The sequence below is a fragment of the Rhea pennata genome, chromosome 7 (genome assembly GCF_028389875.1).
Source record: "Rhea pennata isolate bPtePen1 chromosome 7, bPtePen1.pri, whole genome shotgun sequence".
NCBI classification, from domain to species: domain Eukaryota; kingdom Metazoa; phylum Chordata; class Aves; order Rheiformes; family Rheidae; genus Rhea; species Rhea pennata.
This window is the reverse complement of record NC_084669.1, coordinates 28678058-28701172: the sequence shown is the minus strand read 5'-3', so window position 1 is coordinate 28701172 and position 23115 is coordinate 28678058. Positions and strand designations below refer to the sequence as shown.

Sequence of the window (23115 nt, the reverse complement as noted above, 5' to 3'; positions counted from 1 at the left end):
GAGAAAGAAAAGGCTGGCATTGTTCTTCAGTCAATTTTTCATGTTTTAATGCTAGTATCCTTTCATTATTTCTAATATCATCCTCTCACTGTTATCTCTAGAGTCCTAGAAAGATTAGTTGAGTGGACCATTCATTATTTTTGAAATGTCAGTGCTTTTAGAAAGCACTGCTTTCAAAACCAGCAGTTTCTTCAGAATAAAATAAAAAGCTTTAAATTCTCTTTTTACATATTCCCTACAGAATTAGGGATTGCATACTTAAGTTGTTAGTAAATGGCTTTACTCTGTTCCTTGGACAAAGAAATTAGCTATTCCTTATTCTTATAAGATCATTTTTGAAGCAGTTTTGCTGCCTGCAAATCAAATACATCTAGGCTATCCCTTCAGGGATGGGCATAGTGGTAATCCTAGGTTATCAAAACGTTTTCTATTCAACATTTCAAACTACTAGGGTAAACTTAAAGTGCCAAATAAAAAAAAAAAAAAAAAAAACAAAACAAAACAGCCAAAGAAACAACTCACCCACCTACCCACCCTACAGCCTGACAACAGCTTCCTTGAATTACACAAGAGATTTGTCACAGGTTTGTTTTTTTACAACAGCTGCTGTTGAAACATTTGTAGTAAAAAGATGCAAGCGTCTAAAAGAAAAAGTAGAATTCAGACAGAAAGGAAAACTATCTTCTTATTTATTTATTTATTTTTATTAGAGGGAACAAGGAACTTTAAATGAAAGAAAAAATAACTAAAAAATAACCACCACTCCACATTGGTGGCGATCTGAATTCATAATTTTTTATGTTGCTTTCCTTTTTAAAGAAAAAATAAATTATATTTGTACAAAAAACTGCATGGATGTTTATCCAAGTATATTGTACAACACCACAAAGGGGTCCCAAAAGGGGTCCTAGAAGGGTGTGTTTGTATTTAAAATGAACAGCTGAACTTTCTGTATTTATTCCCCTGGAAAAGTAACAGCAACTAGTTTATTTGCTTCTCCATACAAACCCAATCCTGCACGTCAGAGTTGAAAGCCAAAACCTATAATAATCCACAAATGCCTGACAGTTGAGACATACCGTTCCACACGCCATGACCCTTTCAGGTCTTCTAGAATAATTAGGAAGGTGACAATTCAGTACTTGGTTGCAAATTGACAAGAAACACTAACCTGCTGCAACAAAGTATACAGGCAGTTCAGTAAACAGCAGTAATCCTCCCCAGCTTCAATTCCACTGGAGAATTCAAACATGCTAAATGATCTTATCTAGCCTCTGACAGTCGAGCATTTACCACAAACTTGTTACTGTGAGCGTGTCTCACAATGTGAGACTAGCTCTGCTACAGCCATTTCTAAGTAACACTTAATCTTAGCTATGGTTAGCTTCTAATATTTCAGTCCAATGCAGATGAGAGAATAGGTCAGCATTCAGAATTTATCACAGATTTAAAAAATGCACCAGGGAAAACCCAAAACACATACCCCATTTTTTTCTAATGGAAAACATAGCTTCTGGCTGCCATGGCTCCTAGGGATCCTCTAGGGAATCTTACAGGATGGGGGGCAACTGAATGACTGACACCCTGCTTGGGCAAAAACTACAGAATGTATTTATTACAACAGTCCTCTCTGAAGAAAAGGACATCTGGGATTCCCTCTAAATCTCAGGCTGTCAGGCATCTTGGTCTTTTGTCAAGTGTCTTTGATACCCTTCAGAGCTGACGCCGCTAGTCTGCTGTGTCGTGTCTACTGTGAACCTCCTGAGATCCATCAGCAATCACCTTTGAGCCAGGGTGGGCATCACGCTACGCGCCACAGAGCTGCGAGCACAGCTTGTCTTCTGATCTGAGTCTCAGAACTCCTGGCTCTGAAAAAAGGAATCTGGAAATCCCAGGGTCCCTGGCTCTCGGACAGCCTGCTCTCAGCAAGGTTGACACAGCAGGACAGACTTCAACGATCAGCTTCTCCACAAACCCATTTGACGGTTTCTTACAGAGCTGTAAGTATAAATAACAGCAGAAACGCATCTAACCCCTTTCCACCCTTTTCCTGAGAAAATTATCACTTGCCTCAGAATGGAAAGTGTTTGCAGAGACATTTTTTCTCTTCTACCAATGTTTCAAAAGGACGAGTCACACTTCCTGCAGAAGTCACGTTTCATTCATGGATACACCCCAGAACATGCTGTTCACCCATGGCTCAGATAGGCAAGTAACATCATAATCTGGTTCACAAAGACCCTCTTCTAGATGAGGCACAAAACACAGGCAAGAACTATTCCTGGTTGGGAGGGATTTGAGACTTATTATATCTGCTGCAGCAGATTTGGGAAACTTGCCATAATTCAATGAAGATGTAACTTGCTCTTACTCACCTCAGAGTTTGTCTTTGGATTTTAGGAACTTTTCACAGTTAGGGTACCTGAAATGTAAACTATCCTCATCAGTGACTCAGATCTTCCCATTTTCCCATGGAAAATGTCAGAACTTCAGTAGCTTTTACTAGAGATCCAGAATAAGGACAATCAGCAGCAGAATCACTGATGATGTCACTAGGAAAAATATTTTGCTTTAAAACTGGTGTCACAGTTCCTCACACATAGGATAGAAAAATCTTAAGACCAAATTCCCAGTAGAAAACAAACAGCTGCCTCACTTCCAACAACATTAAAACGAAAAATGCTTTAAAAAGAATTCCGAACTATGATCTCACAAAAGAACACGAAATATTACTGAACTACTGCATTTGTGACTGAACGGACCTTACTGAGGAACTGCTGGAATGAATTTGGTGCAAAATCCCAGCAAGAAGCTGTTGTCATATTCTAGGGCTGTGAACATGCTATCTTTGGGAGGGAATTCAGTGTCTTCTTGGCACAGCAAAGCACAGATCTGAACTTACAACTTATTTGCACTTAAAGATAACAACAGGCCACTCAAGTGCTTGACATTCAGTTGAAGACAAGGGTTTTTGTCAGATCAGGACAGATCTTTGCTTTGTCATAAGCAGCCCACAGTACCGTAAGTGGTGATGCTAACGTTTTACTCTATTCCTTTACACCCGGCAGCAGTTGTCTGAAGAGTCAGCTCCACAGCACGGTTAGGCACAGGACAGTGCTCAGGCATGTGCTGAAAGCTCATTCAGATCAATAGGACTGAAGAGTGTTCTTAGTGTTAGGCATAAGCTGTCCTTATTAGAGATGATTTCCTGAACTGGAGCACTAAGTACTCTGCTCTCTGAAGATTGTGTCTAATCCTGTCTTCATTGATGAGAACTTAAACATTAGGACATAGAAACTCTTAGATCCACACTTAAAAAAAGCTTACCCCCACACATCACCATCCAAGCTGGAATTAAAGGCCATAAACTTGCATTAAAAACACTGTGGAAGGAAATTATAATGCTCTGTCACTCTCTCATTGCTTATCAAGAGAATAAGGATTATTTCTCCTTGGCATCACTGTCATTAAAACTCTCACTAAATATTTTTGATGCCTGAAGAAAAACAATGCCTTTTAAAGTTATGAAGTTTTTAATTATCATACATTTCATTTCTCAGACAAAGGTTTAAAAAACAATCTAGCCTTATTGTCAACTGTGTTTATATAATTAAACTTGGCAGATATCTGAAGTTGTCATGCAGACAGTTCTTTACTATTAATATTTCTTGCTATAAGGGGAACACCCAAAGTGACAGCTAAGAGATTATCTGTTATTTCTAATTGTAGGTAAAGGATACCATCTTCCCCTGACAGGCTGAGGCTCACACCTTTAATTTGCCCTAGCTCTGCACATTGCTCAAGACTCTTAATGATACCAACTGATAACAGCAGGAAATAATCCCATAGCCTTTGTGAATTAGCAAAAAGATCAATGGTAGCAATTGGCTTTCTTATTTGTCCTTTGCAATAGATACATAAAAGAATAACTATCCTTAAACTGCAAAAATAAAGCAGTCAACATTCTAGCATCAAAAAATTAAGTGTATTTCTGCTTAAGAAATACCAAGGAATGTAATACTTTTCCAATAGTATAGGAAAGGAAACAGATCATCATTCACTCTGACATGTGAGATATCATTTATCTACTGCAGACTGCCTTAAAGTCCATGATAGGTCAAGAGGAATAACAGTGGTTTAAAAAGGAGCATCTATGACACAATATGGTTAGAAATTAAACAAATCAGCAGAATGGATAGAGACTTTTAATTTCCAAGTCAAAATGCTTCAAGAGAATGAAGCATAAGCAGAGACTGAGTTTCTCATTTCCCAGTTTGGAGACTGCTTTAAATATAGTCTGGTCATCATCACAGAAGGATGATTACCAATGCATTAAATATTTTAAACCTGTTAAAGTGGACTTGCTAACTGATCTGCACCTCATTCCACACCCTGAGTCATTCATGAAAGGCAAATTTCTTCAAGATTTCAGCAAGTGCAGTCACACATGTGTAGATTCATCAATTCACCTTTTTCCCTACGTCTAGGTTCTTTTTGTACACTTTTTGTATCTGGAGGTAGACGCCAGAAATATAACTTTCCTATCTTCCTGTCTGGATACCTTTCCACTCATTCAGCTTATAAATATTTCATGTACTTCTTCCATTACACAATAGAAGCTATAAAAGGAGTAAAGGCAGGGGAGGGAAGGGGACAGAAATGCAAAGCCAAGTGAGCCTTAAACAAGCCCATAGACTGAGAGGTTAACAACTCCCCGGTATTGGCTTTTGAGATTCACTTGTCTTTCAAATCCCATTACTGTTTTTAAGAAATTCCACAGCACTGTCCCTTTCAGGCCAAGTCATAGACAAGCTTTCTTTCTGAGTACCTAAGGCATGGTGGTATAGTATTGGGGACTAGTCCTGTATTTGGATCTGTGCTGATGGAGTCCTATGTAAGTCCAAGTTGCTCCTAACAGAGCCCAAAGTGTAGACCTAGTTGCAGACTCAGGGACAAAAATTCATTTTTTTTAGAGGATATCATTCTATTAAAACAGTAAATACTGGGAAGCACTCTCAGTAAAGGAATATTAAAAAAAAAAAAACTTGCTGTGTAATGTCTCCAAATTCATCCACTTATTTAAAGTTTATTTAAATAAATAAATAAAGTTTTATTTAAGTTTTTGCAAATATTCTCTTCAAATGCTTGATTTATAAGAAATCACAGAAGAAAATTTCTCTCTACTTCTTTTGTAAAATAAAAATGTTGACAACATTCTGAATAGAGCTACAGAAGAGCTGACAAAGCTTAGTATTTGAAATTTAAAATGGAAACTGAGCCAAATTCTCACCCTACATACAGCAGTGTGAGTATAGCTCCTATCCCGTACACAAGTGGATGGGAGATACCTCTTCAGACTCAGATCAACAGTGGGAACAGAAATTATTGTTACTTTACTATTCCATCAATATAAAACATGGGCAGAACTTGACACCATTTTTTTCAAATTGTATCAACAACAGAATGAACAACCTTCCTTAACTGAAATAGCACTGATTCCGGGTGACTAAAGGTTTCGTAAACTAGTCACTCTGCTTTTCCAAAAAGTCTCTTTGGAGTGACAGTAAAATTGTGGACATTTGCCCCATCAAGTGTAAACTAACCGTAAATCGCCCGGAGATATGAGTGAACAGGCCTATATGGGTCTTTGCTCAAGAGGACTTTGCTTTCTGGAGAGCAGAAAAAGGAGAGTTTAATTAGTTGCTCCACTCATTATTCATATATTAATGAAACCACTTGAAACATATAGTTTCATCACTCATTGACATCAAACTTCAGCGGCCCAGTTCTCTCCTATGAATTCAGATTAATTGCACAGAGGTAAATCAACAACTCTGAGTAGATGAGGCTACAGGAACTGCCCTTGCTTTGTGCTGCATAACCGCCCTCAAATCCCAGTCCCACAGTGTATAAAACAACAAGCAGTTTGTTAACTCGAGCTGGTAGCCAAACCCTCCATAAATCAGCACTGCAGCTTTCAGCACTGCTCCCACCGCGGAAGGACGGGGGATTCCCTCTGTGGTTCCCACACATTCAGTCACCATCCCAGGAAGGTGGGAACCACACAGCCGGTGGGGGAGAAGTCCCTACACACACATCTCCTCCGAGTCACACTTTACTATAGGCTTTCTCCATGGAAATCCAGATTCACCAATCTCGTGCAGATCCACAGTGCACCTCCCAGACTCAGAAGACTGGTAACTTCTCTGCACATTAAAACAATTATATTTTGTCTTACGAATTTTAAACAAATTATCTTCATAAAGTCATATTAAAATGGAAGATGCTGAGGCCTTTCTTGTTTTGTTTTCAAATTATTATTTTCAACAAGAGCAAGTGAAAAAACATTATTTCAAATAAATGTTTGAACACGCTATAAGAACATAAACATTAAAATATTGTGAGCTCATGAAAAAATAATAAGCTGACAAAAATCAAGCAAATGAACTTCTAGCAAAACCAACTAGACTTTTCTCATACATTGAATAAGCGAAGAATCTTCTCCTTATTATACTGAAGGAGGTGGTGACAGAATTTTAAAATTAAATATATGCACAGCTCATCCAAAATACACTAAATATTTTCATGTAAACTGACCGAAAAAGACACATTTCACAATCGTACTTTTTTTCCCAGTATGATTCATTCAGTCCTGCTGACTGAACAATTCTATTAATGTGTTAGTTGAATAACCAATTTGATCGTCCTGACACTTTTGAATGAGATGTGTAAGTTCTTTACATCATTCACCCAGCTGTACTGGTGAACACAATGTAGCTATTTGTATATTCTAGGATTAAAAAAAAAAAATACAATACTCTTTTTTAATGCTTATTAATAAACATGCACTGAAGGTTACAAGAACACAGAATCTATACAAAAGCACTAACAAAAAAACCTAAATATAATTCTGCACATACCTTCAGTTCCTCCTGAATTTTTTCCTCCACCAATTTGGCTGCTTTCCGATCTTCTGTTTCTACTTTCCATTTTTCTGCCACTATTCTGGCTTTTTCTTGAGCCATAGCATCCCGGAATTTTTTGGTAATTTCTGCCTCCTTTTGCCTCCTTCAGGAAAGAATTTGAAAATAAATACAATTGTAGAATTGATATTCTCTTAAAAGAGAGAATCAATTTTTAGTCAAAACACAATTACTGATTTCAACTAATAACATAACTTCATGGAATTATACAGAGAGAAAATTAAAACGTACTTAACAAGTGAACTACCACAAATCAAGTTTGACACAACTATCCAGAAAGCAGTCATTTTCATGTAAAATGACTAATTAAAATAGCACTAATGACTAATTAAAAATCAGAGAAGTCTTTAAGCCATATCCTATATTTTTATTTCCCTGCCTGAAAACAGATTTTCCTGTCCATCTGTCAAAGCATGATCAGGAATCTATTGTCTTTCAAATATCAGTGAAAACATCTGCTAAATTCTAACAGTAGATTATTAGCCCTGACATAAGAGGAACACAGAACACAGGTTGAAGCGTTTAATCCCAGCTTAAATATGTAAAGACTAAAATCAAGTAGCATCTAATAGGAAAAGGAGTAATATAGAATAAACTGTTACTTTTTAGTGCTGTACTACAAAAGGTAGTGCAACAGGCTGGTGGCCTACTTCTCAACCATACCAAGCATTAAAACACTTCTGAATCCCTCCCAAAGCTGTAAGAGGCACTGCTCGAAATACCAGCATGGCAGTTTTTTTAATCAGCTTCTGAACTGCTGGGATAAGAACTAATACAAACAACATGCAAACAAAATTAATTGAAAAAGGATTTTACGCAGAAAATCCCCATTTTGGTGACAAAACAAATATTGCAAATTTAGTCAGCTAAAACTCAGATTGCATCATTTTTATTTATTTACAAACTGTCAATGGTTTAGTAAAGCTCCCCAAAAGAACAGTGTTTGTTTCACTTTCTTTTTCGTGATAGAGGCTTTCCAATTTTTCATGTGCTGAAAAACGTCCAAAACCAGTGAAAGCAAACGTTCACAAAATATACTTACCAGTTTACCCACCATTACCTGCCACCTTTCTACAAGGTCATGTCTCCCATTATGCTAAGTGGACCCTGAATTCAGACTCTTAAATCCTCACCATAGTTCTTCTGCCTCCTTCTGCGCTTGTTGCCTGGCTCGCTCAGCTATTAGCTCCTCAGATATCTGTTCATACGGCTTGTCACCTGGGGCTTCTCCCATAACCCAGACCCAGACCTCACCATCCTTCCCATGTAGCCACTGCACATGTTTGCCGTTACCTGCAAACAAACACCAAAACACAGGTCTTAGGTACAAGATCAAATTCTCACAGAAGTACAGGTGAGCTGGCTGGAAATTTGCAGTATTAGAAGCATTATGCCTGTAATTTAAAATTCAGAGTAAAATAGGATGAAGAGCTAGAATGAAATCTTCAGATTTGACCGATCCACCATGCTAGCAATGGAAGAAAGGTTTGTAAGCTGCACATCACATAATCTTCAAAGAGTCATTGTCCCACAAGAATATAGGAAGGAATTACTAGTTCCAACACACACTAGCTAGAGTTCAGGTATTGCAATCCCTTTTCATTGTTGTAAGTGCATTTTCTTGCTTGATTCAGCAACGAGGAGGGAAAAGAGATGGAAAGATAAGAGATAGCAACGTTTTAGGACCAGCACTGCTTCAGCACACAGGGAATGCAGAGTGTCAAGCATAGAGAGATTTTATGTGAACCACCACTAAGTAATGCAGGAATTTCTTGCTCCTGTTCTGTGAAGAAGGGGTTTCAGACAGCCTACGTATTCAGAGCAAACCACTCACACTGCAGAAACTTTTCTGTCCAAGTGGGCAATGATATGGATAAACTTTCTGATTCAGTTTTCATGAAAGAAGCCATGCAAAAAATTCTACAGTTACTGTGTTGACAGAGTGATTTCAAAAACACCACAAAAGCTTATGTGTTCTTTACAAAATAGCCTATGTATGGTGAGATACGAGTCCTTCATTTCCAAGGCACAACTAAGGGATTCCTGCTGACTACAAAGGGACCTAGATTAGATCCTATGTGAATACATTTAAATGTATTTACTTTCTACTATCTACTTAATCTTTTGTGTGATTTGGTCTTTTTCTTCTGTTTTTATGTATAACTCACAGATACTTTTATGTATTTTAGTGAATCATAAGGAGGAATCAGTATAAATACATCTTATGCTTTCATTTTTAATGTTTTACTTTTTATTTATTAAAACTGTTCTTCACGAAAAGAGATTCCACCACGAAGACACTCGACAAGATAAAATAAATTCATCCTCCACAGAACACACGCAGGCCACAGAGGATCAACAGGTCATCTAACTCCCTGTATATCACAAACCATTGGATTTCACCCTCTTATCCTAATATTGAGGCCAATAAATTGTGAATGGCCACAATTTATCTTCCTAAAAGGCGTCATGTCTCATCTGAAGACATTGAGAGACTCCTAGGTAGTTTTCTCGGTAACTGGCTGTTCCTCTAAGAGTCAAAAGCAAGTTGTTCCTATCTGAATGGCTAGTCTTTGCTTCCAGCCTCTTTATATCTTCCTCTATTACCATCAGCTCAGCTACTCTCATCTTCAACTCTCTGTTGCTCTGGAATAGCACAATATCCATTCAACCAGATCAAGTTTCCTGAAGTACAATCAATGAGGCGTTTTGGACATGCCAGGCTGAAAAGAGGAAACGACAGAAGGGAACAAAGTGGGGCTGCTGACAGCAGGGACGGCCAGCGCCAACCCACACTCACAAGTGTTGGCAATATGAACTGAAGGCAACACACATATCAGGTTTCCCAGTGAAAGCTAATATTCTATCTCACATCTGAAAATTTGATTTATAAGAATTCTCAGTGCTGACCTAATGGTACTGACTTAAAGGGAAGAAAGTTTAAGTTAATTATGTTTTTCTTTAATACCTCTCAAAAGCATTTACTTTGACTTTCACAGCCTATCACATTATGGCTTGGGATATATATCTGAATGTATTTTATTGCTCTTTTCTGTACATTTCTATGTTCCTGCCTTACCACAACATTCATGCCATGTTTCTCAAATACGGCACTTGAAGACAGTCTGCCAAGAACAGACTGTCCATAGAGCTATGTGCTGCCAAGGTTTTCACCCATTGCACTTCATGGTAAAGTCTCTGGAGAAGTACAGGATTGTTTCCCAAGGATGACTGTCCCCACATGAGCAATGTCTACTACTGTTTTAAAGGTGGGCTAAGTGCTCATTCCTGGGAGGTATCTGCATATCCTCATCACTCTCTTAATTAATTAATTAAAGAATTAATAATTAATTTAAAGGCATAATTGCGAACAACGTGCCTTATGTTAATTTATTTTTATCATAATTGGAAGATACCAATATGTTCTATTGTTCTGAGACACTTTCACCACTTCTGCTCATTTATGAGCCTCCAGGCCAAACAAGAATGAAAAACATCCTTTTCAAGTGAGCATATAACTTTTATCTTTGTTTTTTTGTTTACTCTTTTTTCCGAGTCTTCTGGACCAAAGGGTTATGAATACATTTCTCAGAAACCCAACTTATGTATTGCTACCCAGCCTGTATTTGTGAACTATTTGTAAACAAATAGTTCATTTTTAGACAACATATCTGGAGAAATTGTTCTCTTCTTTTTTGAAGAAACAATGGATCTCTCTTCCAATCTTATAGACAGTAGATATATAAAATCTTTTGAAAATATCAGCATGGTACATTGTTGGTTCACCACTGGCTACTGTACACTATGTATAGTACACTACTACATAAATATCCATAATTGAAGTTCAAAGATAATAGCATTGTCAAGCAATCCATCAATTTGAAGCCTCATCATTACACATGCAGACTCTCCACATGTCCAGTTTTACACCAATACAACCTGAGCACATATGCCTTTATTCATTTTGGTTTTTTAGAACAATCAAAATGCTTTTCCACATCCAACCACCATTTCTATTTTACTTCAAGACTCCCATGCAAAACTTCCCCTAACCTATACCATTAACACTCCCCATAAAGCTGGAGATAGGGCTTTACTGTACAATCTGATCAAAAAACTGAGCAGTTTCTTAGCAAAGAATAATATCCAAAAATTGGTAAGTGGACAAAAAAAGGAAATAAGCAACTCAGGGAAAAAATCTGACACTGAAAATGGAATTCCTGCCACAAAAACTACTTATAGTCTGCAGAAATCAAGTTCACAGTGGTCAGTGTCAGGTCTTTTCATAGAATCATAGAATCGGTAAGGTTGGCAGGGACCTCTGGAGATCATCTAGTCCAACCCCCTGCTCAGCAGGGTCACCTAGAGCATGGTAGACAGGGCTGCATCCAGGCAGGCCTTGAAGATCTCCAGAGAAGGAGACTCCACAACCTCTCTGGGCAACCTGTCCCAGTGCTCTGTCACTCTCACAGGGAAGAAATTCCCCCTCACGCTCAGGCAGAACTGCCTGTGTTTCAGTTTCTGCCCATTGCCTCTTGTCCCGTCACATGGGACAACTGAAAAGAGTTTGTCCCCGTCCCCTTGACACCCTCCCTTCAGGTACTTATCCACATTGATAAGATCCCCCCTCAGTCTTCTCTTCCCCAGGCTAACGAGGCCCAGCTCTCGCAGCCGTTCCGCATAGGGCAGGTGCTCCAGCCCTCTGATCATCTTCGTAGCCCTATGCTGGACTCTCTCCAGGAGCTCCATGTCTCTCTTGTCCTGGGGAGCCCAGAGCTGGACTCAGTACTCGAGCTGAGGCCTCCCCAGGGCTGAGTAGAGGGGCAGGATCACCTCCCTCGACCTGCTGGCAACACTATTCCCAGTGCACCCCAGGAGACCATTGGCCTTCTTGGCCACAAGGGCACATTGCTGGCTCATGGACAACTTGTCATCCACCAGCACTCGCAGGTCCTTCTCTGCAGTGCTCTTCTCCAGCAGGTCAGCCCCCAGCCTGTACTGGTGCTTAGGGTTATTTGTCCCTAGGTGCAGGACCCTGCGCTTGCCCTTGTTGAACCTCATGAGGTTCCTCTCCGCCCAGCTCTCCAGCCTGTCCAGGTCTCTCTGAATGGCAGCACAGCCCTCAGATGCATCAGCCACTCCTCCCAGCTTGGTATCATCCACAAACCTGCTGAGGAGGCACTCTGTCCCCTCATCCAGGTCATTGATGAATAAGCTGAATTTTAGGTTAACATTATTGGACTTGTATTTTTAAACTGCAGAACCAATTGCAAGAACTGAGCAGAAGGTACAGAGAAATCATTTGCTTAATATTTTTCTATTCATATCTTTATGTTGTCTGCTTTTCAAGCATACAAAAATGGCCTGTGAGTGGTAATTTTAATAGTTTGTGTTTTAAGTTGTCCCTCAGGCACTACATTTTTCTGAAAAAAATCAGATATGTTGTTATAGTTTGATTTCTAAATGAAACAACTTTGAATTAGAAAAATTCAATTAAATCTCAAGGAAGAGACAGGTCCTGACTAAACAAACTTGAAACCTAGGTGAAACAGAGGCAAGGGAATCTCTTTTTTCTTTTTCAGAAGCAAGCTTCTGAGCTTATTCACAAATCCTAAAACAGGGTCAGAAAATAAAACTTTCTGAAATAAAATTTTCTGAATTCCAGTCTACTGCCTTGACTATAAAACTACTTTTCTTTTCCTAGAGAAACCATGGCAGGATGCGAGTAATTACTATTAGGAAGTAGTGGACACCAAAATTAGTCTGGGTGGATGAGCTGAAATAAACGTCTTCTAGAAACAAACCCCTTTAGCAGGAAAATGTACCAAAAAATTTACCGCATCTTTTCCATCTCTACAGACCAATAATCTTCAGCTGTAATATTCTACTAGTTGTTTATCTAAAACAACTCTGCAGCATCACAAGAAGGCAGATTCAATTCTCTTCACCTATAGCTTCTCTATGAATGAGTATCTTTCACAGTTTCCCCAAATCCTACCGCATCCATATTGCTTTGAGATCAGTAAACCGGAATTTCTCCTTGTACCAGACAAATACAAAAAGTATCCAACATTCACAGCACAAAGCATCACAATGAAAAAATTTTGGGGCATCTACAGCTTGAAGTAACAGTAACACAAAATTACACATTCAAACAGACACACATGCAATCAAAAATAATACCAACATCAAATCATGTTTTCTACTTACTTGTATTTATATAGGCAATTCTGTAATACAAAATCATAAAACCTGTAATACAAAAGCATAAAACAAGGCTCTATAGCACAATAGTGAAATCAAGGCTTACACCTGTAAGAATGAATCTCTACCAGCAGTTCTGCTAGTCTCATCCACACACATTAACACACACCGACCTGGAGTACAAGTATTAGTTGTGCTGCAGGGTACCACAGGCTGCTCTCTGCCCTTGAGCTACGCTAAGGAAAGCCCTGGCGTAGACATCATACCCTTACTGCCACAGCTGAACACTGCCAGAAAGTATGAGTGCCCATCAGCCACCTCAGAGAAAAGAGAAAGACCATCTGAAAGTGCATGGGAAGGGGGAATCCCGCCTGTATTCAATGCCTAAGCTAAGTCAGGTCTCAACTTAAATCAGCTTGAATTTCCACACTCTGACTAGGAATGGAAATTATACAATGGAATGGAATTATGCAAAAGAAATCCAGGCCTGTCAGCACCTCTGCTGACCACGACAGAGGAGGAAAACCCGTTTTCTTTTTATGAGAGCTTTATCTGGCTTCATTTTCATATATGCTTCTAATTAAAAGTGATTAAAAATAACAGTAACAGTAGCAAATGTAATATTGCTGGAGTCAGCTTCCTTCCTCCGGATTCATTTGTCATTGCTCTAACAGCTTGTGCATCCCTGACAATTCCCATTGGTTATCCATCTTCAGTGTTTGCAAGGGAACTACTCCAAGCACCATTAGAGGCCTGATTTGTTGTCAAGTCTCCCAGCTGTGCTGTTACACAGCCACAGTCTGCCTGCTTAGTCCAGCCAAAACATGAGTGAGCGCTGATAACCTGCACTGCCATTGTATCACAGGGAATATTAGAAGCTATTTCAAGTGCTAACTGAGAACATTAAAAGATCACTGATTTATAGTCTCAGAAACATGTAATGGCATTCAGTCTGCTTAAACTTTCTTAAAGTCGTCTGCTATTTCCATGAATAATCTTGTTTCTTCGAGGTTTGGGCTTCCCAACATGGTTGTTTCACTTGGAGACTACAGATTTCTGCAACAGCAGTTGACCTTCCTTCCTTTCTAGCTGGAAAGCTCTGTAGTCTTACAAATACCCTTTGACCCTTTCTTTAGAAAATATTCCTTTTCTTTTTTCTCTCTGCACTAGAAGTCTCCTGAAATTTATTCTGCATGTGAAATAGGCTGTATCTGCATTCACTACCATGACAACAAGCTGATCATCCTTCGTCATTCAGAGATAAAACGTAGGTTCTGGGGGACTTCTTTGTTCTTTTGGAGTTTTGATACCTGGTATACCTTGGTCTAAACACAATGTGCCCTGGAGATTTTATCTTTGACTTTTCAAATGGACAATTCTTATGTCTTTTTAAAGTTGAAGCTTGGATTTTGATAGTCTGAAGGATAAAGAGGTTCCATACAGAGTTTCATTAGCTGCAGGACAGGCACTGGAAGGACATTGATTAGGATGGAAATGAGGATGTTGTGAGCTTTAGGTTGCTCTCAGTTGCTTGGACTTACTCAGTACAAGTTTGTATATATATTTTATTTAATATCGTTTGTTAAACTATAAACACATACACAATTTCACTTCTTTCTAAAGAACAAAACCTAGGAAATATTCCTGTGAACATTTCTGAGACCATTAAAAGAGCAGAATGCACCTTAACTTCTGTAACTCTATTAAAATTTATAAAGAATAATTAGGGGATGATAATATTCTTATGGAAAGTAGCAAAATCCCATAATAAACTGAAGATTCACTATAATTAAATCTGTGGTCTGCCCTTGTTAATAGTCGGAGGACCATGAACCCACCTCTTCCACGAATATATTTCAAAAATCACGAACTTCAATCCTTAAAACAAATAAACCACAATAGAGAAAAATTCTAAACATCCCAGGCAATCCCCCAAAACTTCCATTTATGCACCAACTAATTTCAACACTGTGTTAGGCGTGTTTTTATTTAAAGGAGCATTTGCAGAGGGAGAAGTTCAGCTGCATTAATGTATCGGTAAGTGTTATGGGATCTCAGCATTGGTGAAAAAAATCAGCCTTCATAGCTCTTCAGCTGCTTTCTGATCATATAATGAACTCAATCTTATGCTTATGGAATTACAGTCTGTTACCATGGAAATAATTATGCTGCAATATACCACTGCAGGATCAAATAAAAGAGTGACTGCAAGAGAAAAAACATTAATGGAGGAAACAGTTATTCAAATAAGACTATAGTAATTAACAAATGTGGCAAAGATGACTGTACATCACACACAAAGGTAAGTTTGTATTATCACATGATACTTCTCCAAGATTTGCAGAGTGCAAACAAAATAAGAGGAAAAAACAGAAACAGAAAAATAAAGTAGCACTTATTTGGTCTCTGTCTAATATGCCCCAAATATTTTCTTGGCTCTCTGGCCAATGTAAACAGTAATTACCATCAACTTCATAATTTTGCCACTTTCAACTGGGAGATACCTAGAATTTATTCTTAAAGACACTGTACTAAACCCGTGACCTCAGTCTGGAGGTAGTCTCTTGTCTGTCCACTTTAATTTCCCTTTCACTGTAAAAGACTGCAGGTATTTATCAGATCGAAGTGCAAGGTTGTGAATTGATTCATCTCAGTACCATTTGATTCTTTTTTTCCTTTATCAAAAAAAAAAAAAAATCAAGAACATATCACTATGGTGATTCCAATCCAATTCCTATTCCAATAGTCTTTCACAAAGAGTAAAAGCTATATACGAGGCTTGATTTCTCACATAGAGCTATCATAAAGCATTCACTTTCTTCCCTGTGTTGAAGAAAGGACAAAAACGAGCCTGCATGGCCACTTCAGGGATAGATGGAAACAAAACAAAACAAAAAGAGGGCTGTCACAGAACGACACAGATAACTACAGATCCCTTTCTGAACCAGACTCCCAAAGGCAGGTTTGCACTTGCTTCTTTTATCTGGCACACAGGACCACCAAGGCAGGGAAAACTATACCACTACAAGGAGATATTCCAGCACCACAGCACAGGAGTGGAAATTGAAGATTAATGAACCATCCTCAGAGCTTTGCTAAATCCACTACTTACTTGAACATGCAAGAGCTTTCCCATATCTTCCAAATCCTGCTAGCAAAACCCAGTGCCTCTGTCTTTGAATGTTTTGGTCATTTATGTGAAAAACTGGCAAAATTGGCCAAGAAATATTAAATTAGCTTCAGCAAATCCCATTCTGTCCTCAGCTGTAGTACTGCTGTCTTTCCATATCAAGTATTCATGAACTTGCAAATAATCACAACCTTGTATCATTACCAGAGGGTTTCCAGCTAGAGTGTTGGCATGCAGGAGAAAGCCTACCTAACGCTGCTGTGTTTAGACAGGCTCAGCAGCAAAATATAGCAAAGAAACACCGACACCCCCTTCACTCGAGGGGCCCCATTAGCCCTGAGCCTCTCAGGAAGCGGCTCATTCCCAGTGCCGTAGACAACGGGAACCCTGTGGACCACGTGAGAAACCTCGGGTGAAGTAAGGCTCAGGTAGCCAGCAAAATTCCACTCTTGCTTTGCTGCAGAACACAGAAGTCAGCTGCAGGGCACCATATGACACTGAAAAACAGAGACTTGTGGTTAATCTTAGCAAGGCAGAGAAGTCCTCCTGGATTTGTTCCATCTGGTACATATTTAGGTCATATGGCGGTCGGGGGGCTCTTTCTAGCCCCAGGTTCAGAGAAGCGAAAAGGCAGTTTAGAAGCTACTGTTTAAACATACCTCAGTACACAGCTGCACGAAACATGAACTCTGAGCAGCTGAGTTCTGGCCCCAAGGTATTTATAGTCCTAACAAAACTGCATAATATCACAAGCTGCTATATAGGCTGTGAAACTTTCCAATGACTTCAAAGTAGTTGACTCAGTCTCCCAATAAAAATTACTAAAAACTTCCCAATATTCTCTTCGTTACATTTTAAGATGTATCTGAATTGGAAACGAAAGATGGGTCTCTACAGAATTCAAGACCAAGTTCAGACAGAAATTTTGGAAATACTCAAGTACAGTGTTTCTGTTTTGATCCATCTGCAGCAATACAGAGAAACAGACAGTGAGCAACTGCAAGAGCAGATGTCGCTGCAGGAGATAAAACCTTGGGTAAGCATTACCAGGGAAAGGAGAGGCTTTAATATAAATAAAAATGTAGACAATAAATGAAAACATTGTCACTGTAGGTACACCCACCTACCCTTACACACAAACACTATCCTTCCCATGTAACGGTGATGTATCCTCCAACTATCCACTTGTGATAGTTGAGATATTTGTTAGCCTTCAGGTAGCTTTATCTATTCTCTAATGATTTTCTAACATGAAATGTCATTTGAAGAAATTACTTGCTAGCCATGCTGTGATAAACCTATCTAATTTTCTCCCAGCTGTACTTGTTAAGGACAGGACAATAACTCTGTAGCTGTTACAAAGAGTTCCTGTTTGAACTTCTTGAGCTGCAGTTCCCCAAGACTAAATGTCAGGGAAAGTAGCAGTGGATGAACATCGTCTTCCCCCCCACAACGCTGTTCTTCAGCTAGCTGATGCTCAATAGTTTTTGAAATCTCATTTTGGATGTTTTGAAAGTTCTGGATACTGTGCAAGAGTCAAAATCCAACCTGGCAAGGTCCTTCACTTAGTTCCAGCTCAGCCATACTGGTTAAAGGGCTCCTGCCTAATCAAATAAATGTGTTTTGCTGCAAATTGCAAAGCTGCCTGTCAGTCAGCTCTGAGCAAATTCCAAAGGGATCTTGACTTTTAGAGACTTCCCTTAGTGATTCTATCACAGCAGGGAAAGGCAATCTGGTTTATTACAATGAAAATATGCCCCTGTAAGACCTGCCCCAGGAGTCATTTGTAAATGAACTGGAGACAGAAATCTAACTTCTAAGAATTCTATTCATTTCAGTAGAAGCCACTAATTATGATTTAAAGCTAGGAAATAATTTTTAACCTTGAACAAATTCACTAAAAACTGCTGTTTTGGGAGGACACAAACTACACTCAAGTACTACTAACATTTTCAGCCAATAATGTAGGATAGGAACAACTGACAAATGTCAGAGGAGCTTATTCAACATTATCCAAAGGAAACTTTTCTTTCTGAAGAAATAATGTTCATATGTTGTTCCATTTTAGACAGTGATTTGTGTTAAGAGAAGGAAATTAAAATTGTTGAATAATCTTGAAACATTTGCCCCAAACTGAAACTTTTTTTTTTTTTTTTTTAAAGCACTGAGTGGTGCTAAACCTGATGCAAATTTCTATTTTGACCTCTCCTCAAAACACAAACTCAATAATCCAAATGTAAAAGCAAGCCCAATTTAGCAGCTACTGAAGGCAGCTAATTTTTTTTTTATGAAAAATAAAACCAATTACATAGACTGTTATAATATTTGGCTGGCTAAACATTCTCATCCACTTATATTTTTGTATTTCATGTTTTGAGCTTGTTTTTATTTTCTAAAAAGCAAATGTCATTGTACTTAATAGGACATTAACAATCTGTATTCAGTGGCACTTCTACAGAATCGCTGTAGATTGAGGTCTTTGTAAGTTAGAAACTACTGGTAAGCAATTTAAAAAGCATCACAGAGACATTCCCTAAACCTGCTCGTATTTTTAAATCCCAACCAAGGCCACCCCTCCTGTCTGACCTATGAATGCCATTCTCCCCTGCAACTCTGCACTTGTGGTTTCTATGAGACAAAACGTCTAATCCTTGCACACGGCCAGTTAGTCATTTGACATGGCTTGCTTTGCTGAAATCAGAAGGTTTCCCAAGGGCATGGAGGTACCTCACCCTGGCGAGAGGCACACAGCGACCCTGGAGGGGGCGGTCCGATGGTGCGCAGTAGCCACGGCCTCTCCAGCTCGGAGCGCTTCTCCAGCCCCCACAGACTTTGCTCTGACCGGCAGTGCCGAGAAGCCTTTCCAGTACCCGTAACTGCCCTCACCTCACACGCTGTGTTGTTTTCATTCATTCAGAATCTCTGTTGAGGTAAATCATTTGGGCACTGATTTCATGGAAAACTCCCAAAAGAAGTTACATGAGTTTGGAGCCGTCATCCTCAAGTCGCTGCAGGAAATCACAGCCGGACTCATACTCACTGCAGCACTTGAGAATCTGCCCCTTCCGTTCTGCCACTGCGTTGCACAAGCAGTACCAGGTGCGCTCCCAAATCGACGGAGAGTTGTGCCGGTATCAGTTTGGGGCATGTGACTCCAGAGTGCGCCCAAGCACTCCCTGGAGTATTTTTAATAGCAGGAATGCCCATCATCACCAATCCCTTTGGTTCTAGGGCATCTCCCTTTCTCCCATCCCAAAGCTGTGGGGCAAAGGTTGAACAATGGGGTCTAAATAGCTATTCCAAATATAAGGAAACTGGAAGGATATGAAAGATAAGCCTATAGCATTAGCTGAGATTAAATTACTAAAAATCAGTTATGTCACAATCACAGACACTATACACACTTTTCTGTAAACTGGAAAAATTATGTACGAGGCCGGCAGGTATCTATGCTTGGTTAATCCTGACTCTCAGCACAGCATTAGGACAAGGTGTTAAAGCCTCACTTCTATTTTCTCTTGTATGTCAGGCTACAAAACATCAAATCTTTAATTCTCTGCTTTGTAACTGCTCTACTTCTATAAAGTTAATGCAATTCTTGACTTCAACAAAATAATACCAAAATAAAACTTGTGTCACAAAGTAGAGAATTAAAACACCAACATGTTGCAGATGAAACTGCCCCAAACTCTCAGTCTTGAAGGAATAAAGAAAATATAATTCTGATTATTCCAGATTTCCTGGGAGCCAATAATTTTGGATAGGAAGGAAAATACACCATATTCTATGCTATATAGCAGTATGAGAAAAGTTAGAAATTTGCTTTATGCACCAGTGGAAAAGACAGATTGTAATTGATTCCAACCAAGTTCCAAAAAATTTTGATGCAAATTCCTTTTAGGAAAAAAAAATAACGTATTTTAAGATAAGGAAGGGCTGTTACAATCATCTGCTCTGACCTTTTGAATCATACAGACTACAGAATTTTGCACATTTTCCTGCATTATATCCATCATTTCCAGTTGACTTGCATTACTTATATTTTTATATATATATATATTTTTAACATGGAACTAACTCCAAGGTGAAACCATTTACTCTTATATTACAGAAGTACATAACAAAAATCAGTCACATATCTAATTAATGACTAGCATGCCTAAAAGATAGAAGTTATCTTTTGTAATAATGGCCCATGTCAAACCATGGAAGTCAAAATATATTTTCAGTGAAATCAAATGCCTAACTTTCAAATTTAATTACAACAGTTCCTTCTAAGACAAAAATTCTTTAAGATCCATTCTTTAATACAGTTTTGAAGAAAGTGGGAAGTTTTTTAAACAGTGGGTAAAAGTCAGTCCTAAAAGGTACCTCAAATTGGCAATTTACAAAGGGAAAAATGTAAAATGGAAATGGGCCATTGTGTACTTTTACTCTCCGTGTATGTAGGAGTACTTGTGTCAGAGCAAATATAACCTATAGGCTATCCTGCCGCTATTCTCTTTCTCTTATTTTTTTTTTATAAATCAGAACATTAATTACCCAGGAAATGGTCTCCTGTACTGGGAAGCTGAACAGGTTTCATGTATAATTTATATATGGAAATTTAGATGTCAGCACTGTGACAAATTGTCATATAAATATTTTTGCAGTTAGATTTTTCTGCATCTGTCTTCCTCAAAGAATGAGCATAATACAGATCTCAGCACTGTAACATTGTTTTGGTATGTGGTATATTGTCATGGTCTGAACTACATTTTTAATTTTTTCTCAGCTTGAAATCAATCCAAATGAACAAGGTTTTCACCTTGCATGAGAGAAGCAATATTGATACTATCCCTCTTAAGAGAGGGCCATTCACAATAAGAACAATACCATGAAGAAAACAGAAATTAAACAGAATCAAGTTTTCTACTTCTTCATTGCCATCTGTGAGTGAACGGTTTCAGCTTGTTACTGCTAACTAGAAGCTTTCCCCTTTATTTCAGGCTACCCTTGCAGCCTACTATAGGGTCATTTCACAAAGACTCTTGCTTCAAGTGAGTCTTGAAGTCTGCTTTTGCTTTGAAAGACACCTTTGTTTAATCATGGTCCTTGAATTGTTAATTACCTAATGGGATATACTTGGCACTTTGTGGGGCTCACAGGCTCTAAACATTTGGAGAAGCCTGGCAGTCCTCAGTTGAATCTAGTAATCCATCTTTACTGAGGTGCTCCAAGAAAACCCTTTTGACTGTGGTTGTGCCTTAATATGAGCAACACTTTACATACTGACTTCAGAATCACACAGATGTTAGGGCACTTTCTCAAAATCATTTACTCAAATTTGTCAGTCATTTTTAATTTTCAGGCTTGATGGATTTAAAGATAGGATAAGATCTTTGATACTTCACAGGGAAAGGAATGTTTGATGTATCTGCAATGTTTCCTTGTTGAACGAGGAATCATACGTACATACATAGCCATGATAAAACTGTTTCCTATCCTGCATCAGCCTGACAACTTCAGCCCACGGAAGTCACTAAGAGGTGACAGTAAGCAAGGAAATAAATATTTCTGTTTAGTCAAAGCCACTAGGCCCCCAAGACCAGATGCTTAGTAATAGTATTTGGAGAAATTCTTTGATGTTTTCTTGCATGATTTTGCTTGTTTAAGCTCACACAAACATTTATCACCCACAACATCCCGTAGAAGGAGTTCCAGATTACATTTATTATACGTTGTCCAAAAACCTAGCTCTTTTTGCTTATTTTTGTGCTCACCCTGCTCATATCCTATTCCCTAGACATCCTCTTTTGGAGCATACATACTACAACAGCTGGACATTTAGTATGGTTGTTCTTATGCGTGTCTTACAATCAGCCCTTCACAACACACTCGATTTCATGATCACATAGAGAGGCAGCACTCACATAGAGAGGCAAGAAATAAACCCAGTTGTCTTGATATTCATCTCCTGCTCCAGCCACATGGAAACATTCAGTTCTAATTTAGGGAACCTCAACAGCACAGGTGAGACTCTTTTTTTTTGCCTGAGGTGCATAAGTGGGGATGACAGATGAAGAGAAAAGTCTTAGGGGTGGAGGGGAGAATAAGGCTTTGTGCATCTGCTGCCACTGAGAGAACAGAAACAGCAACTCCTGCCTGAAAGAGTCCTTGAAAAACCTGTTCCTCTTATTCCCATATTAAATATTCCCTCAGAGGAATAATCAGCCTGGTTCTGGAGAGACAAAAGGCAGGAACATAATGTTTTGCTGTCTCAAACTCTTTTGCCTGTGGGGACAGCTGCCATTCTTCCCTCTTCCAGATGTACGTTGCATCACAGCCAGTCGCATGCCCATCTCCCCCAGTTCCTGAGTTAAGTATAGAAGGAGATCACAAAGCTTACTTTGTTTGCACCTCGCTGTCTTTCTCAGCATAGTCTCCTCCATTCGTGCTTTCTCCTCCCTTTCCTTCCAACGCCTCAGCTGCTCTTCTCTCATTTTGTAAAACAAGATCTGCTTTTGTTCTTCATTCAGCTCTGCCAGGAGCTCTGGGTCAATGTACATATCGCGCAAAATTTGCTGTAGCATGGTGACTCCAAAATAAAGACAAACCCACTCCCAACTATGCTTGCTACAGCGACAAAATCCCACCTACAGCACTCCACAAAGCAACCTGCGAAGGAGCTCTCCCACGCCTGCCTGCCCAGTAGAGGTTTGATTCTTCTTGCTCGGTATCTCTTCTCACGGGCATTGTCTGCTCCTCTTCTCTTATCTCATCCACCAAAGGTAGTGACAGGTGTCAAGTGAAAGGAAG

The 23115-nt window shown here is 39.0% G+C and overlaps 1 protein-coding gene across 1 annotated transcript in view; it reads right to left on the bottom strand.

Annotated features, from left to right (window-relative positions):
- Window positions 1–22889, bottom strand: part of SH2D4B (SH2 domain containing 4B) — a 69007-nt gene extending 46118 nt beyond the window's left edge. The window contains exons 1-3 of the mRNA XM_062580310.1: window positions 22706–22889; window positions 8117–8276; window positions 6921–7068 (exon numbers count right to left, since the gene is read on the bottom strand). Coding sequence (XP_062436294.1) covers window positions 6921–7068; window positions 8117–8276; window positions 22706–22889 — 492 coding nt within the window. The remainder of the gene's footprint in view (window positions 1–6920; window positions 7069–8116; window positions 8277–22705) is intronic.
- Between the last annotated feature and the right edge of the window lie 226 nt (window positions 22890–23115).